At 42.2% G+C, this 23,872-nt stretch overlaps 1 protein-coding gene across 1 annotated transcript in view; it reads left to right on the forward strand.

The window, feature by feature from the left end:
- Positions 1-830: 830 nt before the first annotated feature.
- Positions 831-23,872, forward strand: part of MED13L (mediator complex subunit 13L) — a 175,947-nt gene continuing 152,905 nt past the window's right edge. The window contains exon 1 of the mRNA XM_082202873.1: positions 831-1,751. Within this exon, the coding sequence (XP_082058999.1) occupies positions 1,692-1,751 (60 nt within the window). The 5' untranslated portion in view covers positions 831-1,691. The remainder of the gene's footprint in view (positions 1,752-23,872) is intronic.

Here is a 23,872-nt window from a genome sequence, read left to right on the forward strand (position 1 = left end):
AAGAGTCCTCTGTAGCTTCTTCACTGTCATCTATACTGAGGTAGAGTGGGTAGTACTACTGCTTCTGCCATACCTTCATTCATTCACTACTTTATCCTTCACCAAACTACAACTCCCGGTGCCTGCAACAAACTACAGTTCCCATTTTTTCGTGTGTGTGTGTGCTTTAAATGTATAGTGTGCACTCATCCAGAGAAAAAAAGTACACCCACAGCATCTTCTGCATATTTTATCCCCCCACCAAACTACAAGTCCCAGCACCTGTTACAAACTACAGCTTCCAAGATAAATGTGTGTGTTTTTCAAACGCCCTTGCATTCAGAAGGAGAGAGCCCCCTGCGCCTTCTGCACTACAGCGAGGTCGGTGCGTCGGTCCTGCTACCTTACTTCTATGACTAGTTTATCCCTCACCGAACTACACCTCCCTGAACAAACTACACTTCCCATTTTCACCTTTTCGGGCGAGTGGGGAAACGTGGTTCGCGTGTTTGGTGTGTCCCTGTACCCAGGCGCCTGCTGCAACTTTTGCGCATTCCACTACAGCAAGGTAGTGCCGGCCAGGCAGGGGTTACTTACGGCTGCCTCTCCTGCCGCCGCCGCTCTCTAGTCACTCCAGCTCCGCAGCGCCCCTAGCGGCGACCGAGGCGAAGGCGAGCGCTTCGTAACACCGCGCGGGCGCGCCTGAGCTAGAGGAGAGCCGCCGCTCTTCTCATTCCCTCCTCCCTCCTCTCCCCCCCCCGCCTTTCCCAGTCCAGCCGGGAGGCCTGTCCCACGTGGGCCGCGCTGGGCCAATGGCGAGGCGCGGTGCTCCTGGCGGCCGCCATTGCTGTCAGAGCCCAGAGCTGAGGCGAGAGGGCTGTATGTGAGCGTGTGTGTGTGTGTGTACATATCTCTATGTACGTTTGAGGCGGCGCTGAGGGAGGAGGGGGGGAAAGCTCCCCGCCGCCGCCGCCGCTGCTGAGGAGAAGAAGAAAAGAGGAGGAGGGGTGAAAAAATAGAGAGGAGGGCGCCAAAAAAGGAGGAGGGAGACTGGTCGGTCGCGCGCACGAGCGGGACCGCGCTTCGACTAATATCCCGGTGACGACTGCGACGACGACGACGACGGCGAGGAGCCGGGGCGTGTGTGAGGGAACGAGAAGGAAGCGGGAGGCCCCGTCCTCCTCCGCCCTCCTCCTCCTCCTCCTCCGCCCGTGAAGAAGGAGGACCCACCCGGCGCCGCCGCCGCCGCCGCCTCCTCACATCTCGTCACACCCTCCTCCACCGCCGCCGCCGCACTCCGCTTGCCGTCGCCGCCCGCGCCGATCTTCCTCGTTTTCTTTTTTTTTGTGCGTGTGTGTTTTGTTTTTCTGCCTGGCGAAGCGGGCGGGCGCCGAGGAGAAGGAAGGCGAGCGAGAGAGCCCGGCCTCGCCCGCGCTGTGTGGCCGGGGTGGGCGAGGCGGCTGAGCGGCGTCTCTCCTCCTTCCTCCGTCTCTCCTCGGAAGAAGCGCGGAGGGAGGGGGGGAGGCCTTGAAAAGAGAGCGGCGGCGGCGGCGGCGGCGGCGGCGGCGCCCCCCCTCGTCTCCACCGGCCGGCCGGGCCCGCCCACCTCGGCCTTCCTGAGACCCCCCTCCTCCTCCTCCTCCCTCCCCTCCTCCTCCTTCCTCCTCCTCAGACATGCCCCGCTCTGGAGGCCGGGCTCGCCGAGGAGGATCATGACTGCGGTGGCGAACGGGGCGAGCCTGGAGGACTGTCACTCCAACCTCTTCTCCCTGGTGAGTGGCCTTCCTTATCCTTCTTGTTATTTGTGCCTTCAACAATGCGACCCTAAGCCGGGGCTACTCGGGAGCAAGCCCAGGCGCCGCTGGGAGGAAACGCTGGAGGATCCGGCGGTGCTGACTTCCCTGCGCTGCTTGAGGAGCTGGAGCCTGCAGCCCGCTGGGCGCTTGACCACCACTCGCACCCTATCGGGGGTGGCTTGGGTGGGGATGAGGCCCACCCGAGCCAAAGCAAGAGAGAAAAAATGATAGGGTTTGTAGCAGAGTTAGGATCGTAAGTAGTCTCATGCTGAAGCCTGCGACCCTGTGGGCACTCAGTCCACCTGGGGGTAAGGTCCACGGAGCTCAGGTGGCCAGGCTGAAACAAAGAGAAAACGCCGTTTGTTGTCATTTCCTGCGTGCACACAGGGGTTTTGTTAGGATGGCAGCCGGCTGAGCTTGCAATCCCGTAGGCATTTAACCTCTTGCGGCGGCGGCGGGAAAAGAGAGGTAAAGGCCCACGGAGTTGAGAGGCAGCCGTTCTAGAAGCAGGGAGGAAATGTCGTGGGGCTGATTTCCTGGGGTAAGTAGAGTTGCAGCCAGAGGCCCTTAACCTGGAAGCCAAATGTAGAAGCTGCCATGCTAAAACGCGCCTCCTTACTCCCTGGCGAGTGGGGTTAGGGCTTTGCAGTCTTGGGCACTTGGGGGGCAAACCTCTTATATGGGAGGCCGCCATCCTAAAGCAGACTTCCTTGGGAGCAAGGCCTGCTTGGATGTAGGCTTTGCTGATGGGTAAACTGCTTCCGTTTGTGCACGTTCATGGGGATGTCAGCTTGCTTCCTGGGTGTGCTTGGACGGCGGCCTTATTGTGCCACCCTGTGCATGCTTTCCTCGGAAGTATGCCGTTGTGCTCGCCGGGAGGCAGCTCCTAAGAGAATCGCAGCTCCATGCTAGGCTAAGCAAGGGTTGGTTTCCCCTCTTCTCTCCGCTTATGGGCTAGCGGCCTTGCATTGCAATCCTGTGCTCTGTGTTCAGCCTAGGCCAAGTACCAACGTGCGTATGAGCAGCTTTGCCGCCTTTCCGCGGGATCCTAGGCATAGCTGCTCGCAGGCTGGCCTTCCCGTGTTTCTGAGCGGGCATTTCGGCTTTCAGATTCTCAGCGTGACCCTTGCGGTGCTCTGCCAGTGGAGCTCGCTCCCGTGGCAAGCGTGCCTGGGATTGTTGCAAGCCTGAAGGCAGGAAGGGGAGGAGGGTGAGAGTCTGACAAGAGGCAGGGGACACTGCGAGGCCTACTTGCTGCTGTTGCTAATGTTTTCCTGCCTCCTGCTGACCCGCTCCCGGCAGCAACTTTCTCGGCTTTTATAGCCTGGGTGTCAAGGTAGTCCTTGGCCCCGACTGCTCTTCCCGCCCCGCTTCCACTCGCCCGCCCCTCTTTCTTGCAAAGGGACTCGCGCAGGGGGAACTGCCGCTTTGCGGCGCCCCCTCCTCTCTCCGTGTTTCCCCTCCGTCTGGTAAGCGGAAAAAAGAGTGGAGGTCGGTGGAAGGAAGGCTGACTCTGCTGTCCTGCAATCCAGTTCACGCGCTTGGAGCTGGCTGCGCCTCCTCCCTTTTCTCAGCGCTATGCAAAACAGAGGAGGATTCTCACCCGGGACCCCCGGCAGAAGTCGGCGTGGCTGAGTGAGGAGAGGGGGTGGGAGGAAAACAATGCACCCCCTCTCCTTGCCAGCCAAAACTACAGCTTTTGCTTGGCGTAGGTTCCTGTGTGGTGCCCCGTCTTCCCACATTCAACCACCACCTCCTCCTCCTCCTGCGGCTGGTAATTGACAACTTTCACTCTGTTACTTGGATTGTGTAACTTGATATGAATGGAGCTGTAAGGGTCAGCTGTTCAGACTGGCAGCTACCTATGGATCTTTTCAGAGAAAGTCAGCTGAACTTGAAAAAGACCAACATTTGTTTCAGGACCAGGTCGTTGATGTTTTCAATCGTTATGCTTTTCTGGCAGGCAGGTGAAAAAGAAGTCTTGGGGTGGGTCTTTTGCCTGGTCAGCTGTCTTCAAGGGAAGTGGGTTTACTTAGGGCATGTGCTTGTTTACATCTGCAATTGTTAATTAGTAGCACAAGTTAAAGTAAGTCGAGTGTGAGAAGAGGGGTGCTGAGTATTGCAAGTAGCTCAGAGCAGTGTATCATCTTAATGTGGACTGGAGTTGCAAAAAAAGAATGATTATGTTTATTAGAATCAAGGTCCTCTGGGTTGCTTATTTCATGGTTTTAAGCTGTTTGGATTGTACAGCAATCTGTTCTAGCTCCCAACAGCAGCACTATACCGCCCCAATTTTATAATAAATAATAAAAGAAAAAAAGTGGGATTGGTGGAAAGAGTTAAGATCAGAGAGATATGGAGAAATAGTCATTATTCTTTTATTTACCAGATTTGTAGATAGCCCTTCATAGGGTGATCCCAGGGCAATAGCCAACATGTTACAAAATGTGCAATAATGTAAAATGATATATTAATTAAAAGCAATCATTAAAAAAACACCAATCAATTAAAAAAAATAACAGCATGAGTGTGGGAAAAATATAAAGCTTTAACAACTAATTTACCCCCAAATGCCTGGGAGAATAAAAGCATTTCACTTGGCAGAAGAAATGCGTAAGAGTTTCCACCAAACTAAGTGTAGGGGAAGGGAAATGATTCAGTCCCACATTGCAGGTTGGGGTTAATAGGTGGGTGCCAAACCTAAAAAGGCTGAAGTTCAGTCTATATACCCAACATGTGTATTGGAGTTTTTCTAATGGGCCAACCTCACTAAATGCTCTATATAACTAGTCCCTGCAGTAGTGTGATACCCTTTATTGCTGCTGCCCTTCTATCTCTGCCTGATTGTCCTAGAGATAACTGCTTGTGTCTTTAAATAAATATAACTGATATGTCTCTGCGCCATGCATTAGGAAATAGAGATCCTTCTGTTGTCTTTTTAAAGTGGTGAGATGATGTAACTAATGTTTGTTGATTGTAGTTTAAATTATGTAAATCAGTTGGGCTTGCTTGATGTTCCTCAAATTTTTGATACAAATTTAGGAGAGTTATATTGTTTAAAAATGCTTTCTTGCTAATATTTTTATAATAATAATAATAATTTAATATCTATACCCCGCCCATCTGGCTGGGTTTCCCCAGCCACTCTGGGCGGCTGCCAACCGAATATTAAAAACACAATACAGCATTAAACATTAAAAACTTCCCTAAACAGGGCTGCCTTCAGATGTCTTTTAAAAGTAAGATAGTTGCTTATTGCCTTGACATCTGATGGGAGGGTGTTCCACAGGGCAAGCACCACTACCGAGAAGGTCCTCTGCCTGCTTCCCTGTAACCTGACTTCTTGCAGTGAGGGAACCGCCAGAAGGCCCTCGGCGCTGGACCTCAAGGTCCGGTCTGAATGATGGGGTTGGAGACGTTCCTTCAGGTCAGCACCAACACTTTGAGTTGTGCTTGGAAACATACTGGGAGCCATTGCAGATCTCTCAGGACCGGTGTTGTTTTGTATGGGCAGCAGATAGGACTGCCAGTGAGTGAATTGTGTAGATCAGGGGTCAGCAGCCTTTTTCAGCTGTGGGCTGGTCCACCATCCCTCAGACCATGTGGCGGGCCAGACTATATTTTTTTTTTTTTTGGGGGGGGGGAAATGAACGAATTCCTATGTCCCACAAATAACCCAGAGATGCATTTTTAATAAAAGGACACTTTCTACTCATGTAAAAACACGCTGATTCCTGGACTGTGGGCCGGATTAGGAAGGCGATTGGGCCGCATCCGGCCCCCGGGCTCTAGGTTGCCTACCCCTGGTGTAGATCTTGCATTCAGTACAGGAATGAAGTCTAGTTCTTTTTCTATTAAATTAGTATGGCTGGGAAGCTAAAGATCATCAGAGTGACTGGGTGTGTACACATGCAGATGTGTATGTGTTCATAGTAGGACATCTGAGTAGAATCAGTTAAGTTTTAAAAGATGATACTCTGGCCCCTCTCTTTAAAAAAAAAAAGTCCACATGAGTTCACAGGCACTTCTACATAAAATGTGAAAGTATATCTCGTCGTTTGAAAGTTGTCTGTATAGTCATTGGGGCTCAATTCCATGTAATGGGTTGTCTCTGTGAGAAGAATATACTTCTGCTTGTGCAGTGATAGTTGAACTTCCTCTTCCCTCTTCTCCCCTGTGAACCCTTAAAATGTGCTTTGGAGGAACCCTCAGGAGCAAATTTTAGAGTGCAAGAGGGGAAGAAGAAGAAGGTGAAGTCCCATTGCATTAGAAGAAGAAGCCCACTCATGCATTTTTTATTCTGTCCAATATGCTTAGATCTGGGGTGCCAACATTGTTTACAATATTGAATTTATATCTCATCCTTCTTCCCAATTGGAGTGTATCAATGCCACAGCCTGATTCTATGCATTCTCTTAGGTACTCTTACTGGGCACAATGAGACCTACCTACTATTAATTCAGGATTACAGCCTGAAAAAGTGTAGTGTGCATCAGAAAATATTAAAACCTAAGCTTAAGACGTTTTTCTCCCACATGCTTATTGGTCTTATAATGATAATGATAATAATGTTATTATTTGTACCCCACCCAACTTATTGGGTTGCCCCAGCACAATAAAAATACTTTTTATTTTAAAATGCTAATGGATTAAAATAATGTTGCCCAATTGATTTTAAAAGTGGTCTTGCTTTCAACAATGCCTCAAATTGCATTGTACTAGAATTTGTGTTTAAACCCACCTTTGTCATGAATGAATGCAAGTGATGCGATTGCTGCAATGTGACTAATTTGAAAAGGGTTCATCCTCTTACTGATTAAATATATCCCTGTCTCATGCATCTCTACCCAGAAGCAAGTCTCGCATATTCTTTGCTAAGTGTGCATTAGATTGCCATTATACGCTTTTTTGTTGTACAAGAATCCTGCCCATATTACACAAAGCAATGTTTCTCTCTTAACCTTGGCGAAGTTTTCTTTTTAAATTGAACAGATATTGAGCATATGGAAACAAAGAACAATCATGCTGCAGTTGCTAAATCTGAGGGGTTTCTGTATAAGCAAGCATATGGTTTCTGCCACCATGGGGTAAACAGAGTAATGGACTCTTAACTTGAGCAGAGAACATCAAAACTTGTATGTTTGTCTAGTTTTAATTGCACTACATTTGTGTGTGAGTGTTTTCATAACAAGGATCTGATGATTCACAATAATGTGTTTCAATACATCACTTATGGTATTGTTAACATATATGAAATAATAAATAGAAAATACAGTGAAAACTATGAAGTACTTCATAAATGTTAATTTGTTAGGGTTTCTTTTATAATTTAAAAATGAGATCAGAATACTTAACATTTACCCAAAAGCCAAACTTTATAAAGGTTAAAGCTACCCTGGATTGTATAATAAAAAAGATACCCTCAATGCTTGATTGATTTCTAAATAACACAGATTTATAATAGAGAATGGATTTCTCATTGCTCACAAAGTATTTCCAGAGTGCAGGAGACTCCTTGTGCCTGGGAAGTTGTCCCCGCTGGCTCCTTTGGGAGCTATGTGGTTAATTTTACTAAGCATTTTTAAAAACGCGATATTTTGTCCTTTTATTCAAGAGCCAACTTTAAAGGAGTATTATGAAAAGGTAGCCTGTTTCTATGAAGATGAACAGGAATGATTATGTGATTGGAACATTCAGGACCTGATGTTTTTAATGTAGTGATTTGTGCATAGTTAATACACTTTCACAGAAAGATACAAACTTGAGGGAAATCCCCCCCCCCCGAGATTCTTAGAGTAGATCTACACCATACATTTAAATCACTTGACTTCTCCCAGAGTATCCGAGGAACTGCAGTCCTCCCCAGAACTACAATTCCAAGCACCCTTAACAGATTACAGTTCCCACTTGCTTTAAATTACTTGTTTTAAATATGTGTTAGATGAACTTTGGCTGTGTGGTGTGGATCAGCTCTCAGTTCGGTTATGCTGGGATTTTTTCTTCCTACTGAAATAGAGTGCCTTTTCAAATGCTGATTTTTTGTAATCTCAAACCACGTGACTGATATTGTTTGGATGATTTTTTTAGGTTCTGATTTTCACTTCTCGATTCATACCATTATCACCACCAGTACATACTATTTCTTATTAAATGGGCAGCACCAGCTCTTCCTTCAGGCAACTCAGTGCTTATATGTTTTTTCTGTGAAAACGCAAAAGATTTGTGGGTTATATGATGATCTGATTGTTTCAGATGAAATGCAGATATTTCCATTGATTCCTTATACTTAACTGATATGCTGTGTAAAACATACTTTTATGTAGCACACTCTTGTTAAAAGCTTGGTATAGTGTCTGATACTTTTACTGTTCTTAGCCGATAACACTTCCAGTCTTTTACTGCAATCCTGATTACAGACAAGTTCTTGCTGATCTGTGGGATTTCACAATCCTAACTCTTCAGCATTGCAGCATATGCCTTCTTTGTTTGGTAGGAAACAGTTTTATGTAGCACTAGACTTGTCAGTTCTGTTCCTTTGATCTCAGCTTGGAAACTACAGACAATACTTGTTTTGCGTGGGGGTTCCCTTCCAGACCCCTACATGCATTGGTGGAGCACATGTAAGCTTTCTCTAACCCCTTTTCATTACATCTTTACGGCGTTTTGCGGCTACTTCAGGATTTGGTACCATTCACGTGTGCACGGTCACACGTCATTTTGATGCGCCTATATCGGTTGCTGCCTGTAATGAGAATGAGTTCAGTTTAAAAATTACATTGAGGATGCATTATTGAGACCATATTTATGTCTCATCTGTGGAACTTGGTGCTGCAGACTTTAGTTGCATGAATAAAAGACAATAAATTACCTGTTTACCTATGTCAAAATGTAAGCTGACATCTTTAAATTTCATTTCTTCATAGATCTAATGAATATGAAATATCCATGCTATAGTAAGAGGTGTTAAGATCCCTTTGCAAGTGACTTAATATTAAGACCCCTTTGCCTGTATCTTAAGAGTGGTTCCTTCAACAGAGACTCAGTGGGGAGGGTTTTGTAAAAATGTCTACACACTGGAAATGAGGAAATAATACTTTTATTTTTGCTTTTGGGTGAATCAGTGGTGACTGTTCTGTTGTTCAACTGAAAGCATGGTTCTCATCAAAAATTTGATTGCAGGCTAGGAGTATAGAGCCAAGTGTGAGGTGGACATCTGAAGGAGGCATAAAGAATTGACTGGTGGTGCTCAGCCCATTTCTATAACTCCCCTTAGGTTTTGTGTGTTCCTTTAAGACACCTCTCTAATGTTCTCCAAATGTTTCAGACAACCAACTCCCATCAGCTGCTGGTAGCATGCCCAGCATGATTCTATCTGCCCTGGCATCATACAGCTGTGCTGCGTGGCACTGATGAGAGTTGTCCAAAACAAATTGGAGGGGCACCATGTTTGTCTCAGCTGCTTTAGGTGTAGAAAAAGCACCTTCCTTATCATAGGTAGTGAAGAATGTTTAAAGTAGGAATTTGGATACAGTCCTTGCCTACTCAACTGAAGGGCTGTAACTCCCTGGGTAGTTCATCTGCTTTGTATGCAGAAGGTCCCAGTTAAATCCCCTATGACATTTCTAGGTGGGCTTGGGGGGGGGGATATCCTGGAGAGCTGCTGGCAGTTGGAGCAGACCAAACTGAGCTAGATGAGCTAGCAACTTATTCTGTAAGAATTATGTGTTTACTTTGATATTGTTGCATTATATTGAGGTTTCTCTTCCCAGCTGTGAATTTCTAGGGATGTGGGAAAACATTTCTTTTCTCCTTCCTTTTGAGTGGATTATTGGTGGAGCAGAGACAAATATTTTTTTTGCGTCTTGCTGGGACAAGGAGTGGGGATGCTAGTTTGTTACTTTCTCCTCCCACCCCTGTTGATTTTGACAAGTTTGTTTATTTTTAATAAACAAAATATACCCCTCTCTTCAGCAGGTGGGTTTCAAAACAACTTGCAACAACGAAATGAAAAATATACAAAACTTTAAAATGTAAATTAAACCTCCCAAATGTATTTAGTTGTAACTGAACCTCCCAAATGTATTTATTAGGAATTAGAATATATATATTCAGCTTAATTGAAAAATTCCATAAGCGGTGTACATAAAACAATATCAAACAATAAATTTTAATGTACAGATTCACTAAGCAACATTTCAAAACAAGTATAACTGAAGTGTATGTGCAGAGATAGGCCTGCTGAAATATCTTTTTAGGCAGACACAGGTGTTACCACAGTTTGACAAAAGTTTTTTGATTTTTTTTTCTACGGTGGTTCCCATTGACTTACAAAAATGTATACTTGTGTGATTCATTTTATTAATTACTTGGTGATACACGATGCAGACCTAAAATACCCAGTGAATTTTGATAGCTTAGTTAGCAGGACCATTTTATACCAGGCTCTTGATAAAAGTTTTGCTGCCGTGCTTCAGGTTGCTCTTCCTGGTGAGAGCCCATGTACGAGCTGGCAGGGTTGAGTTCCCTCTTGGACTGTCACAGGTGCCTGGCAATGTTGTTAGAGAAATTGATTCAGGTTTCCCGGGGCAAGGATCAAGAGCTCCTTGGCACAGGGAAAAGTAGAGAATATAGCAGACTCTTCCTCTTTAGTATAAGGTCAGCAGAGATCTAGTGGGGAATGAGTTTCAGGAGAGGCCTCCCTGGGAGGATTGGGGCAGGCACCTAGTAAGGTTATCTTTTGTTGCATATCCATCTGCTCCATGACAACTTGAGATACATGATCCAGTAGGTTTTGTTCTAGTTGAGTCTACTGATACCTTGTCTTGATGTTGTGGTAGTTTTATGGAAACTATTCTGAATGAAATTAGATAAGGATTTCCACACTTCTTTCAGTATACTGTGCTGCTGACCAGGATTGTTTTTGCAGGTGGCTTCTGTTCTGTTTCATTCTCTTTCGGAAGGCAATTTATATTAATGTGTGACTTTAAAAACCTGAAGTAGGCAAAGAGAAACAATTTAACAAACTTCTTATCTGCACCTTTCACCTTGTCTTGTTGCCTTGTCCCTCCTGCCACTGTTGAATTCTTTTGGGCACATGAATAAGGAATTCTGAGCCAGGAGGGTTGTAAGCTTATGATACTATCTGTGAGAGCAAGTATCATGTTGCTAGTGTCAAATTTGTTTGGTTCCTGCATTCCTGATCTGTGTTGACCTCTGAAAACACTGCACTGCAACATTTCACTAAGCTGAGTTAATGAGAACTTAGCCATTTCGTCAGGATACCTCAGACAGGGCAGTGTTTTCCAGATGTTTACTTAAGGGTGCGTGATGGAAGAAAATCTCATTGGCTGTTTGTTTTTATGACTTAGGGAATTATTTGTGACTGAAGTGTTAGGGTTCAGGGACTCAGCAGCTTTTATCTGAAATCATTTTTGGATTTCAGATTGTGTGCAAGTAGCCTAAGCTTTAATCAGAGCTAAACTAATTTACTCTGTGCATTAAATCTAGCAACATGTGACAGTGTTGTAATGCTGCCACTGACTGATCTTTTGACAGCTTCTTAATAGTCTCCGTAGCTAAAGAATATGATTTTGCTTAATGATGGTGCCTTGTTTTTAAGATATTGGCAATAATTCCCTATGTATATGTGCATCCCACTAACCCATGTACTCATATGTGATGCATATATGTATATGGTACATGGCTATTGTCAATTTCCTCTTAATCTTTATCAACTTTCATACTACTTTTTACAAAGGTCGCCTGCTGGAATTGCAGTGTGCAAAAATGTTGTCTGCTGGAATTGTTGTGTGCTTACTAGAGTTGTGGACTTTGTGATAGAATTCAAAATTGGAATAGGTTTCTGGAGAACTTTGTAACAAAGCCCAATTGGGGATAATAAATGTAAATGTTGTGATAACGTACATGCAATCCATGTACTGAGATGGGGTTTTTTTATGTGAGGGACTGATACTTTATGGTACAAAAGAGCTTATTACCTCTTTGAGAGGATGACTACATCATGTAACCACATAACAAGCATAAGATGCCATTGGTTGTTTCTTAAACAGTTCTTGTGTGTATGATAAGGCACTTGCTTTGCAGGATGTTTGCTGCCCTGGCTACTTGCCCATTTCCCTGGATTGAGGCCATAGCCTTAAATGAATATATCAAACAAATGAAGGCTGCGATCCTAAACACATTTACTAGAAAGAAAGCCCCATTGAATACAGTAGTCCTTACTTCTCAGTAAACCTAAATAGGATTGTACTGAACACTGTTTAAAGCTTGAAACAGCATTCTTGAGCACACTGGAATAATGTTATACCTCATTTTTCCTGCTTCTTTCATGCAGCTCAGCAGTGTTGCCGCTCAGTAGGAGTCTTTCCCTGATGGCATCATTGTGCCTCAGGGAATAGTATATACACAATTCTATTTTTAGGAAGAGGGTTATAAGTTGTGATCTTAAAGGGTTTTAAAAACCCTACTTGCCTATATGCTTATCTGTATGCTCCTTAGCTTTGACATAGTGGAACTCCCCTAGGATGCAGCTTTTGAAAAAAACCTCAGTTCTCTTTTGTCATTCTTTAGACCACAGGACTTCCTGGTCTTCTTTTATCTCTCTCCTCCCTTTATGGTGATAGCTTTAAGCACTTATACTGAATAGAAGAGAGGAGCACTATTCTCTCTCTCTCTGTGAGAGTGTGTGTGTATCTATGTGTGGGATGGGCAGAAAGTAGATCAGGATCTGCTGGTATATTTCTGGTAGATTGGCGAGGTTTTCCGGCTCCATATTGTTTAAAAATAGCAATAGCAAAACAACTTTTGCCACCTAAAATTAGACAGAAGAAATGAAGAAAGCTAACCAGGAGTGTGAGATAGGACTGGGATCTCATTTCAGTGTTCATGCTGAAGACCAAATCCAAGGCTCACAATGCACTCAGGGATGTTACATGGAAAAAATATGAGAGACATTACACATACTTCTGTAAATCAAGAAAATCTTTAATTAAAAATAATAATAATAACTGCACTCAGGGTACCTTGAAACAACATTAGTGCTAATGACTTTTGCACCTTGTTACGTTGCATTTTTTTTGCATTTGTATTTTGTAAAAAAAGTTAAGCCTGATGAATGCTCCCATTATGATGCATATATAATTAACTCAGGGGTTGTCAACATTTTTGAACAAGTGGGCACGCTTCAAGTGCTATGCGCTCCAGTTTGAAAATGGCTACCATGGGGGTATGGCATAACACAAAATGGCTGCCGTGGCATAACACAAAGTCCTGATTGTGGAGATGATGATGATGATTACTTATTCAACTTATACACCACCCTATACCCGGAGGTCTCAGGGCGGTTCACAACAAGATCACAACATATAAAATCAAACCAAAAGCAATAACCCAGTAACGCCCCCCCCCCCACATTCTGAAAGGGTGTTTGATGTCAATAAGATCAACCAAAGGCCTGGTTAAAAAGGAACATTTTTGTCTGGTGCCTAAAGGTGTATAATGAAGGCGCCAGGCGAACTTCCATGGGGAGAGCATTCCATAGACGGGGAGCCACTGAAGAGAAGGCCTGTTCTTGTCTTGCCACCCTCTGGACCTCTTGAGGAGATGGAGGTGTTAAAGGCACATGAGCACTGTTCCCCCTCATGCCAGTCCTAAACCCAAGCCTAGGCTGCCATCCTGTGCCCATTAACTCCACTAAACATAAAGAGGCTTCTTTCTGAAGTAGATATATATACAATTTTACTGTAAGTTAGCTATGTAGTGAATTCTTAATGAGTTCCTGGACATCACCTCCTGCACAGCAGGCGACATGGCTCATTGCAGAGATTTCACATTGTTCGTTTGACATTCTTTTTAATATTCACCCACACTTGATTGCTTAGTAGTATTTGCAGAAAATAACATATTGTGTGTACCTGATCTCAGATGAACCACCCCACAGGAAAGATGCATCCCGGTTGCTAGGAAAAAAGGAAGAGCAAACTAGGGAGATTCCAAAGACTACTAGAAAATAAAACAGAAGCAGGAAATGTGCTCTAAAGAGGAGGGGAAAACAAAAGCTTTTTGGGAATCCAGGGATTCTTATTGCCTGATGTCCGACTCACTTATCAATCACAGATCTGACTTCACACATTGGCTGAAAACACTGGCAGGTGGGAGCGGCCAAGCTGGCTTATTTCGCAGAAACCACTTCAAAGAGTACCCACACAGTTTGCTTCATAACCTCTTTTTTATAGTGCTAGTTGCTTCCTTTTTTATTTTTTAATTTTTTTAAAAAGCAGGCTGTCATGGTTGTTGAGTTGGTGCCCCCCCTCAAGTTAACATATGGTAGAACAGTTCTCAGGCTCTCTTGTATTAAATTTGGTTGATGTGGAATGTAACTTTGACCTAATTACTATATTACAATAGAATTTTTTTCTGTGTTGAAAAAGAGTTGTAGAAAAAGATGCTGGAATGCTGTGCAATTCTAGTTTTCTTTTGAAAATGCAGTCTTAACTGCATGTCGGACTCGGAGCCATTTCCTGGATCATTGCCAATGCAGCAGTTCCCCCCTCCCCCATTTCTAAAGGTTATTTAAAGTCTTCTTACTGTAGTTCTGTTGTGTTGATGTCTCTAACATCAGTTTGCTAGATGTATTCCAGTCTCAAAATGCATAATTGGGCACAACCAGCAGTAGCACATGTTGGGTTTGTCTGTTTGGGATCACTCATGGAAACCTCTGGAATTTAAGTGCATGGTCAAGCACTTAGCTGTTGTTAGATTGATATCCTAGGGACCATAGGCCAGGCAGGCTCTAATGTGTATTCTTGCATTTCTAGTTTTTCTGCTAAAATGGGGACTGAAAACATTCTCTTTTGTGTCACTGCATGATGAGATGACAGCAATTCTTGGAGCTAAGTATTGCTACCGAAAATACAATTTCCTTTCTCCTAAAAGTTGTGTAATAGCTAGCCATCTTGCTACATGCAAATGCCTAAAAATGGCAAGAGAGCAGAGGTGTAGGGAATTATCAGGAGATCAAACACTGAGCCACTTGCAGCCCTTCCCTGTGAAGGTGTGGGTGTGGATGTGGAAGTGGGAGGAAACATTTTTTAAAAGCTCTTTGAGGACAGCAGATTTAATTGTGTGTTACTCCTGCTATTTTCATGCAGAACCATAACATTTAGGTATAGTTCTGATTTGCAGGACACTCTTTCAGCTGAAACTGGTGACTTTTTATTTTTATTGTTATTGGTGGTGGTATTGTGGTAGATCTACTGATAATTTTTAAAATAACTGACCTGGTCCATCTAATTGTGAACTTTCAAATTAATAATAGAATGTATCTGAGTAAACCTGTACTGTGTAGCAAAATGTCACCCAATATAGAGAACACTTTTTAAATCAGTTACAAGATTTTAAAATCAGTGTACTATATCTGATGAATGAACAAATTATTACAGCCCTACTTTTTTTGTTTCCACCCTTCTTAAACTGAAACTGAGGACAAATAATGTTTTCACTGTCTGGAAATCCTGTAGGAGCTTAGCGCCTTATACCAAGTTCATCCATCTGTCTCATTATTGTCTTCACTCACTGGCTGTAGCTTTCCAGGGTTTCAGATGGGAATCTTTTCCAGCCCTTTTAACTACAGGCTAGGATTGAACCTGGGACCTTTTACATGCAAAGCATATGCTCTTCCACTGAGCTATGGCTTTCTTCTCACTGTGTTTACAAAGGTAACGTGATGCTGGTGATGTGCAATTTGTGTGTACTGTATGTACTCGAGTGTAGGCCGAGCTCCTGACAGTTTTCTCCCTCACAAAAAGGAGGGTGCGTGCAGAGTGCTTGCGCAAATTGGGCATCTGCATGTATCAACTGTGTGATGCATTACTTTTTATGTATAGCGGGATATGCACAAATTCCTACCTCTTTCCACTATATATACTAGTGTAAGCTTTAACTTTTATTGTGCAAAATGATTTTTTAAAAATGCCATATCAAAGTAGTAACTTTCTCTGCTTCTGGCTGTTTGTATGGTTTGGAAACTGTCACCTGGGTGTCCAGGAATCTGAAATACTACTTCAGCTAACGCAGGGCTAGCACCTTAAGCATAGAAATAATTGTCCAGTTCAGTATTCAGTGATTTCATTAAATCCAAGTCAGGTCAAATGGCAAGGCCAGGATGCAGAAATTATGGTTGATCTCGGTAGCCAGCTATTACTTTCTGTTAGCCAGCTGTTAAGTTCAGTTCCATCCTGATAGCAACATTACATGTATTGCCAAAACACATACCAATTTTATCTGATGGAATGAAGTTATGTATAATAATGTGGGTTGATAACTACATGAGCATTTAATATGAAATTCACTTTATGTGTTTCCTTTCTCCCTTTAAAGGCTGCATATTTATTATATACAGTATTTGTATTTGAAGCTCAAATATTACACTGACATTTTTGGGTACATAACTCAAAATGTGGGGAAAGTGTAGTGTCTGGCCAGCATTGACTGTTTGCGTTTCTTGTCTAAACATTTTATTTCAACACTGAGTAAGGAATTCTACCCTTTTCCAGAAGTAGGAGACTTGTGACATCCTGCATCAAGCAGCAGATTGGATCTAGTGATTTACAACCCCCCCCCCAATTCTAATTCTGTCTTAGAGATGTACCCCTTTTTGTGGCGTGGCTTCATTGGTTATAGTATACTTTTCAGTAGCCATTTTCTAAGCTAGATCATTGAAACTCTGTCCACAGGGGTTGGAAAAGCTGTAATTTTGACCTGTATTCTTTCTTCAGTTTTTCTTATGAAACCAGATTTGAATGTACTTCATTCAAGTCTCTCAAAATTGCCTCCATTTTTTTTTTTTTTGTGTGTGTGTGTGTGTGTGTGTGTAAAAGTCTGTTCAGAAGAAAAAAATAATCTGTAAAATTTCTGTCTACAAACTTTGGCAGCTCCACAACTTTCTTCTAGGTTTCAGTACTATGCATACTTACCTGGAAGTAAGCATTGCTGCCTGAGTAAGCATGCATTTGATCAGGCTGTAAAACGCGCTGAGCATTTGCTTAACAAAACTCTTTTCTGCCAGCTGTAATACTATTTTTCCACTTATAATAACCAGCTAAATGATCTATCAAAGAAGTCCTGCTGTTTCAAAACGCTTGCTTTGTTCATTTTGTTTCATAACCATAACCATAAGAAAATAATACATATAAAATTACTGCAGTAAATATGCTGCTAAGTACATATGATAAACCAAGCAGTAATAAAGTCAGCATGTTGTTGCAGCATAGAAAACATACGGTTGTATCTTATCATTAAAGTTAATATTCCAGAAGTTTATGAACAGATTCAATAAATCTGTTAGATATATATATATATATATATATATATATATATATATATATATATATATGATGCCATTGTCATTTACAGTGTGATATCCCTTTTTTTAATGCTGTTCTAAAATTTCAGGATTTCAGGGATGGGTGTAATTTTCAGATTCTAAATCTGTAGTGTCTACTTATCCTGCTAAGTACTTTTTATGATATTTCCTTAATTCTCCCTAACACTTTATCTCCAAAGCCTTTGCATATCTGAACAAACCTTAACACTCTATCTCCGACACTTACCTGTCACATTTGTGTATATTTTACTATAGTAAGGTGCCATTAATAAATGTTTTTAATCAAATATATATATATTTCAAATTAGCACTAATCAGCCTAATTGACACATTGTTAAATATCCGAATCCACTCTTCTTCGGGTATTTTGTTGTTTAAAAATCTTTACCTCCCCACACCCACAGGCCTGAATCCAAAATCATTGTATATATTTTACTCAGTGCTTTTTTCTGGGGGGTACGCATACCCCTAAACATTTTGTGAATCTTAAGTATGGCCTCATTGAGGGGCAGTATTTCAATATGAATAGGAAAATGAGAGTACCCCTAAACATTTTTTTAAAGAAAAAAAGCACTGATTTTACTTATGAGATTAGGACAACAGAACAAGTTCTTCAGCGAATGCTTTAAACTGGTAGGAGTCTTGTTACAAAATAGGGAGAAATAGCCTGCCCTGCACGTTTCTTCACCTTTCTCTGTGGGGTTTGCATATTCAGCTGCCAAACCCTTCCCCACTGTAGAAACTGCTAGCTTTTGTAGGGCTAAAATGAAGGCTGTACAAAGATAAATGTCACATAGTTTGCTCCACCCACCTTTGCCTCTGCCCCAGCACGTGTCAGCTAGAAGGTTGCCTGTGAGGGAATATAGCCATTGGACTGAAAATGACCCCCCTCCTCTGTTTTCTAGCAAGTACGGGCTGAGGAAATGCTCACCTGGGGATACCCTCCCTGCTAGGCCTTATTAGCAAAGCTAACTTGTGCAACCATCCATTACAGCTTGAGAGTGACTTTCCCAGCTTCCTGTTTCCCCACACCTGTAGAATTTATGCTAATGATCCCAGCAGTAGGACCTTGGAAGCTTGCCTGCGTTGGGTGGAGCAGTTCCTCTGGTGTCCCGACAAGTTCACTGGTTTGCATTGCACAATAAGCTGTCGTTTCAACTACTGTATTTGCTTTTTTCCTCAGTCCACACTATCTGGAGCGTGGAACAAATGCCTCTAAAGACACTTCAATTCAGAGGGATTAAATGATAAGATCATGATGATGATGATTAAAATTAGAACAGCCCAGAGCCCTTTTTACAGAATTCTAATATTCACATAATTTTACAGATCTGGTCTCTAAAGTACATAGTAAGCTCGTTGTAGTTCTATTTTTAGAAAAAGTGGGTTTTGTTGAAAAGGTCAGTATACACTACTTACAATGATAATTTTAAAAATATAAAATGGCAATAAAACCTTAAACTCTACTTGATTTATTGGTGAACTCTTAGCTTCAAAATCGTATAATATTTTCTAAGGCAGTTGTTACTTAATGAGTTGGTTGTGCCTATGTGAAATCTGTTTACCTTGTAAGAAGCTTTAGCATCCAGACTCTTTCAAGTAAAGTTTGTAAATAGTTCAGTTCTGTTTGAAGGCTCGTAAAAATGCTTCCAGTAGCAATTGATTAAAGTTTAATGCCCACGGTCCTGCAAAGTTTTGTTTGGCTGTTGTTCCTGGCGAGTAGCCTGCTTCTAGTTTTCATGCCCATTCTTTGTCACCCAGTCAGCCATTGCTATAAATTTGATAACTGTTTTGAACTTAAATACACTTACAAGCACTTATAGAGCACTCACAAATTATTTGTCATTTTGCCAAACGCCTTAACAAATACTTTGTCTTACAAGCAGGCATTTTAGTGTTAACAGGGACATGAACTGCTTTGTCAGGTGTGCCGATACTTTAGCCGATTCTGAAACTGGTTTCTGCTTGCCCTGGGGCTGGTTTAGTTCCTGAGATGCACTGGCTTGCATCCAAAGAACCACACACACACACACACACACACACACACACAGAGAGAGAGAGAGATAGAGAGAGAGAGAGAGAGAGAGAGATAATATTACCTCCATAAGTTGGCCCACAAGGACTTCCACAGTGTAGTGGATGTTGCTTTGCATGAGAAACATGAATGAAGAAGATATAGGTCGTGGAGTAGAAACTCTAGTGGACCATAAAAAGGTCTGAGAAAAAGAAATGTGGAAAGGGAACAAATTCTCTTTTATTTGGGATCACTTCTCTGATTAAACGTTTGCCTTTCAGGTTAGAAACAAATTTTCTGTGAGGAGAAGAGTACGTATGCTTTTCTGGGCAATGTGCTTGAATGTGTGGATAATGTGCAACTGCGGGAATTATTGAATGAGATTGAAAATCTGATCTCAATCCATTTTAGTTTGATTTCAGGCTTGTGTTTGCCTTGATTGTCCTTTTGGATGACTCCTTATGCCCAGTGGAGGACAGGAAAAGTGTGTGTGTGTGTGTGTGTGTAGAGAGAGAGAGAGAGAGAGAGAGAGAAAAGAAGAAAGCAATCTTTTTGTAACCTTAAGCGATGCAGCTGAAGTGTGGTCATAGAATCTGAACACTGCACAATGCTGTTTTCCATTCTTCTTTCCAGTGTTGCTCCTTCCTGCACTTAGCCCAGGCCTGCCATCACAAAAATAGGTAATAAGCACAACTAAGGGCAGGAATGATTGTTACTGGGTGGATGACAGCAGTGTATATATTTCTCAGGTGAAGAGGAAATATGTTTGTCTGGTAGGTAGTGTGTGAATATTCATGTTTGAGAAATGATCAGTTTGGTTTTTTCATTCACATAGTTATATCTTAAATACAGCCATAGACTTACCTGTTCCCTATTTAACCTATTTATTATAGAAAGGAAAATATCATTTATGTAAAAAAAAAAATCTATTCTAAGAAAACCCCTCCATTTTTATCCATCCTCCTCATACAGTAGACATTGCAGAAGTCTAAATGGGAGGTTACCAAATACTATTGAATAAATTCTACAAAAGAGCAGCTGTTGAAGAGGGATGTCCTTGGGCTGCAGTCTGCAAGAGGCAGTTTTTCCCTATATTGCAGTAGCTTTCTTATTCAAAAGCAAGTCATGTTCTACCACCATCATTTCAGTTATTATACAAAATTGCTTACTGGTCTACATTGCTGAAACTAGTTCTTATTGCAGTGGTAGCAATCAAGTTACTAAGAATTCTTAACAGATTACATTGCTGTTACAAAGCCACGTAAACTTCATTTTTATAGATAATGACTTTTTCTTATATGATAATGGACTTCATATGTTCCAATTACACAATCTGAATGATGAAAGTAGAATGACAGGACAGTCCTGTTTGTGACGACTAAGAAGTAATCCTTATTGAGTTCAACGGGGCTTCACATCGGCTGAATGTGTTTAGGACTGCAGTCTGAATTATGCCAAATATAAGCACAGTGGTTGTAGACATTGTTTTGCAATCATCAGGCTAGTGAAATCGGATTCTGGTGTCAGAATGGCAGTTTCTGGGAATATGATAGCTCTCTTTTCCAAATGGGGGCAATCCTCACTCTTTCCTACTTGAGGAGCAAATGGTTAGCGTGTATGTGTTTGGACTTCATGCCCTATGGCATACCACCTGCCTCTTGGAAAAATGCCAGGGTTGCTGCTAAAAGATTAAGACTGGGTGTGGATTATGTATCTTTGTGCTGCTTTGATTATTCCGTAGCCTGCAGTTAAGCACTGCTGGTTTTCTTACAAATCACTATTACTGGCCTTTGCTAGAGGCAAGCACAAATATAAACGATGGTAGGCCTACACTGTACCTGGATGCTACCTTGTATTTATGTTTCAGTTCTAGGATTTTGTTTACACTGGTGCTTTTGAAAGTAAATCTGAGCCTTTGTTTTCTTTAGAATATTCAATTTTGAATTATTAATCCTGTAATCTTTGAAATCTGTTTGGTAGGCACTGGAAGTGGTAAATCTTTTCCAGCCTTAAATCCTATATGGACGTATGTCCTCAATCTCATTCTTATAATTCTGCTTGCTGAGATGGTTGACTGGTGGAGTCTCAGACTGCCGCTACTGTTTCAAGATTAGGGATTATTCATTGGTGTACACTTAAACTGATTGTTTTCTGAAATTCTAATAAAGAAAGGGTGACTAACCTGCAGATTAGATTGATTTAAATCAATGATTTTAAATTGGCAAGAAAAAGGCTGATATAAATCCTAAATCATGTTTTCCATTGATACTACTTCCTTTGTTTCCTGAACAATGATGCAAATCTGTCCACAAAAATCATGCATGTTATTTACACTGTTGTTTCATTCTTATAACCAATCCTTTCATCTCTTAGTGATACTGTATACATTTTGCATGCTTTCCTTTTTAAAAAACCCGTAGAGTGAATAGCTTCCCTATTTAGAGGGAGTATCTTTCAAATATTTTCATAAAGGATCTTAACAGCCACACCCATTGACAGGTTACAAGATTAACAACACAATCCTATTTAATGAGAAGTAAGTTCCCTTGAGTTCAGTGGTGGTTTCTCCCAAGTAAGCGGGTTTAGGGCTACAGCTGAAATATGGAAATATAGAAGTCTGGAATTTTGGCAGGCTTTTTCCATTCAGGAGGGACTACTTGCTTGGAAATTTTGTCCTCTTCTGTCAAGTATTGGGATAGAACAGTGGTTCTCAAAGGATGTAGCATGAGAGGATGACAGGTTGGGTGGGGAGAGATTCAAGGACAATCAAAGAAACATTTAAACATTTCAGTATAGTGTAGTGTAGTGTATCAGAAGTTTTCAATCTTTTTGAATTCATGGCTCCCTTGACCAACTCTATTTTTTCTGCGGCACCCCTGTGGGGCTCAGGAGCCCAGTTATATCACCCGTTGCCTGCAGAGCTGGCAGCCTCTCACCCTTTTTTGAACATCCTCCCTTGGGGAGTGTTCTCTCAGCCTTCTCTCCTCTCCTTGGGAACCCTCCAGGCAGCCACTGCCCCTAGTCTTTGAGCTGCCCCCCACCCCAAAGAGAGGTGCTTCCTCACACTGCCCCTTGGGGGCCTGGGCCTTATCTGTCCATTTCCAACAGCAAGGGCTGGCAGGCTGGCAGGCTGGCTGGGCTTCCTCACCCACTTGCTTGCTTATTCTGAGGCCGCCTTAGATCCTGGCAACCAGCACCCCCTGGCCAGCCCCAGTGGCACCATTCGCTTGCAGAGTTTATAGCCGAGACTGTTGCAACAAACAGCTGCGCAAGACTTTGGGAGGCAGAGACACGAGACGGCATTAGAGACGGAAGGGAAGGGGGTCAGAGGCCATGTTGCCCACAGCACCCCTGACCATCACTCAAGGCACCCCCGGGTGCCACTGTACACTGGTTGAAAACCACTGTAACGTAACGTAACGTAACGTAACGTATGTATTTTTGGATAGCAACATCTACAACTCTCTTCAAGAGCATTTGCTAGTCTACAGTTCTCCACGACATACTGTTGTGAACAGGGATTTTCAACTCTGTCAGATCTGAAAGATCAGAAAAGAGAAAGGCTTCTTTGTCTGAATGAGGAGATGAGAGTTTGCGAGTCTCAAATTAGACCTAATATAAATGAGAAAAAGCAAACTCACACCTCTAATTGAGTTTGTAAGCATACTTAAGGTACATATGTAAGTGTCTCGTTTATAATTATATTTTGGGAACGACTTGTCTTCCTATGTAGCTGCATTGTTTTATTCTTTCTGGGTGTCCCATGATCATATTATAAAGTAGTTGTGTTCTATGTTATAAATCAAGCACTGCTAAGGAGTTGTTTCTTATTCTTTTCCAATGTATTTCTTAGCAATAAAAAAATAGGTGTGGAGCTAGTAAATTTTTGTTCTTAAAGTGTGGTTCAGAGAAAAAAGTTTGAGAACCACTGGGTTAGAAGAACCTGTACACTGCTCTTTTTATTTTCTTGTGTTCTTCTTTCCAGAGTTGCTACTCTGTGCTTCACTTGGCAGCCCAAAAGTAGAAAGCAAAAATGAGGTACTCATGGCATGCAGGTTGAAGCAGGCCCAGATTCCTACTGAACAGATATATTTGAGAAATGATTTTTGTCTAGAAAAGTCATTTATCTCATCATACTGGTTAGAAAGCTTTAATTCAGTTTATAGATTAATGTGGGGTTCTAGCTGCTATCATCATCATCATCATCATCATCATCACAAAGCATGATTCATAAACCAAGAACAAATCTTTGTTACAGCACATGGTTAGTCTGGAGATTGCTAAACCATAGTCCTGAGTTCAGATGGCATGTTAAGCCAAACTACAGTTCACCTTTGTGGGGCTCAGGAGCAAAAATACCAGGGAGGAGCACCTGTGTGCTTACATGTTTGTGCCAAATGGTTTTTTTTAGTGTGATATGTGAACCAGAGCACTATGTTGCACATATGCCATGCTGTGATGTCCTGTGGGATACAAGTGTGGACTGCTGTTGTAGAGGAAATTTTGAAATCAGCGGATAGTAATTGTACAGGGTCACATTAGAAATGCAGAAAACTCAAAAGTTAATAAAACATCAAACTCTGCTGAAAGTAAGCTGTACACAAAGAGGTGTAATGAAAACAGCATTCAACCAACTTGGTTATATTTGCTTACAGATGAAAGAGATTATTGGGTAAAGTG

Source organism: Podarcis vaucheri, assembly GCF_965113315.1.
Source record: "Podarcis vaucheri genome assembly, chromosome: 16".
Lineage (NCBI taxonomy): Eukaryota > Metazoa > Chordata > Lepidosauria > Squamata > Lacertidae > Podarcis > Podarcis vaucheri.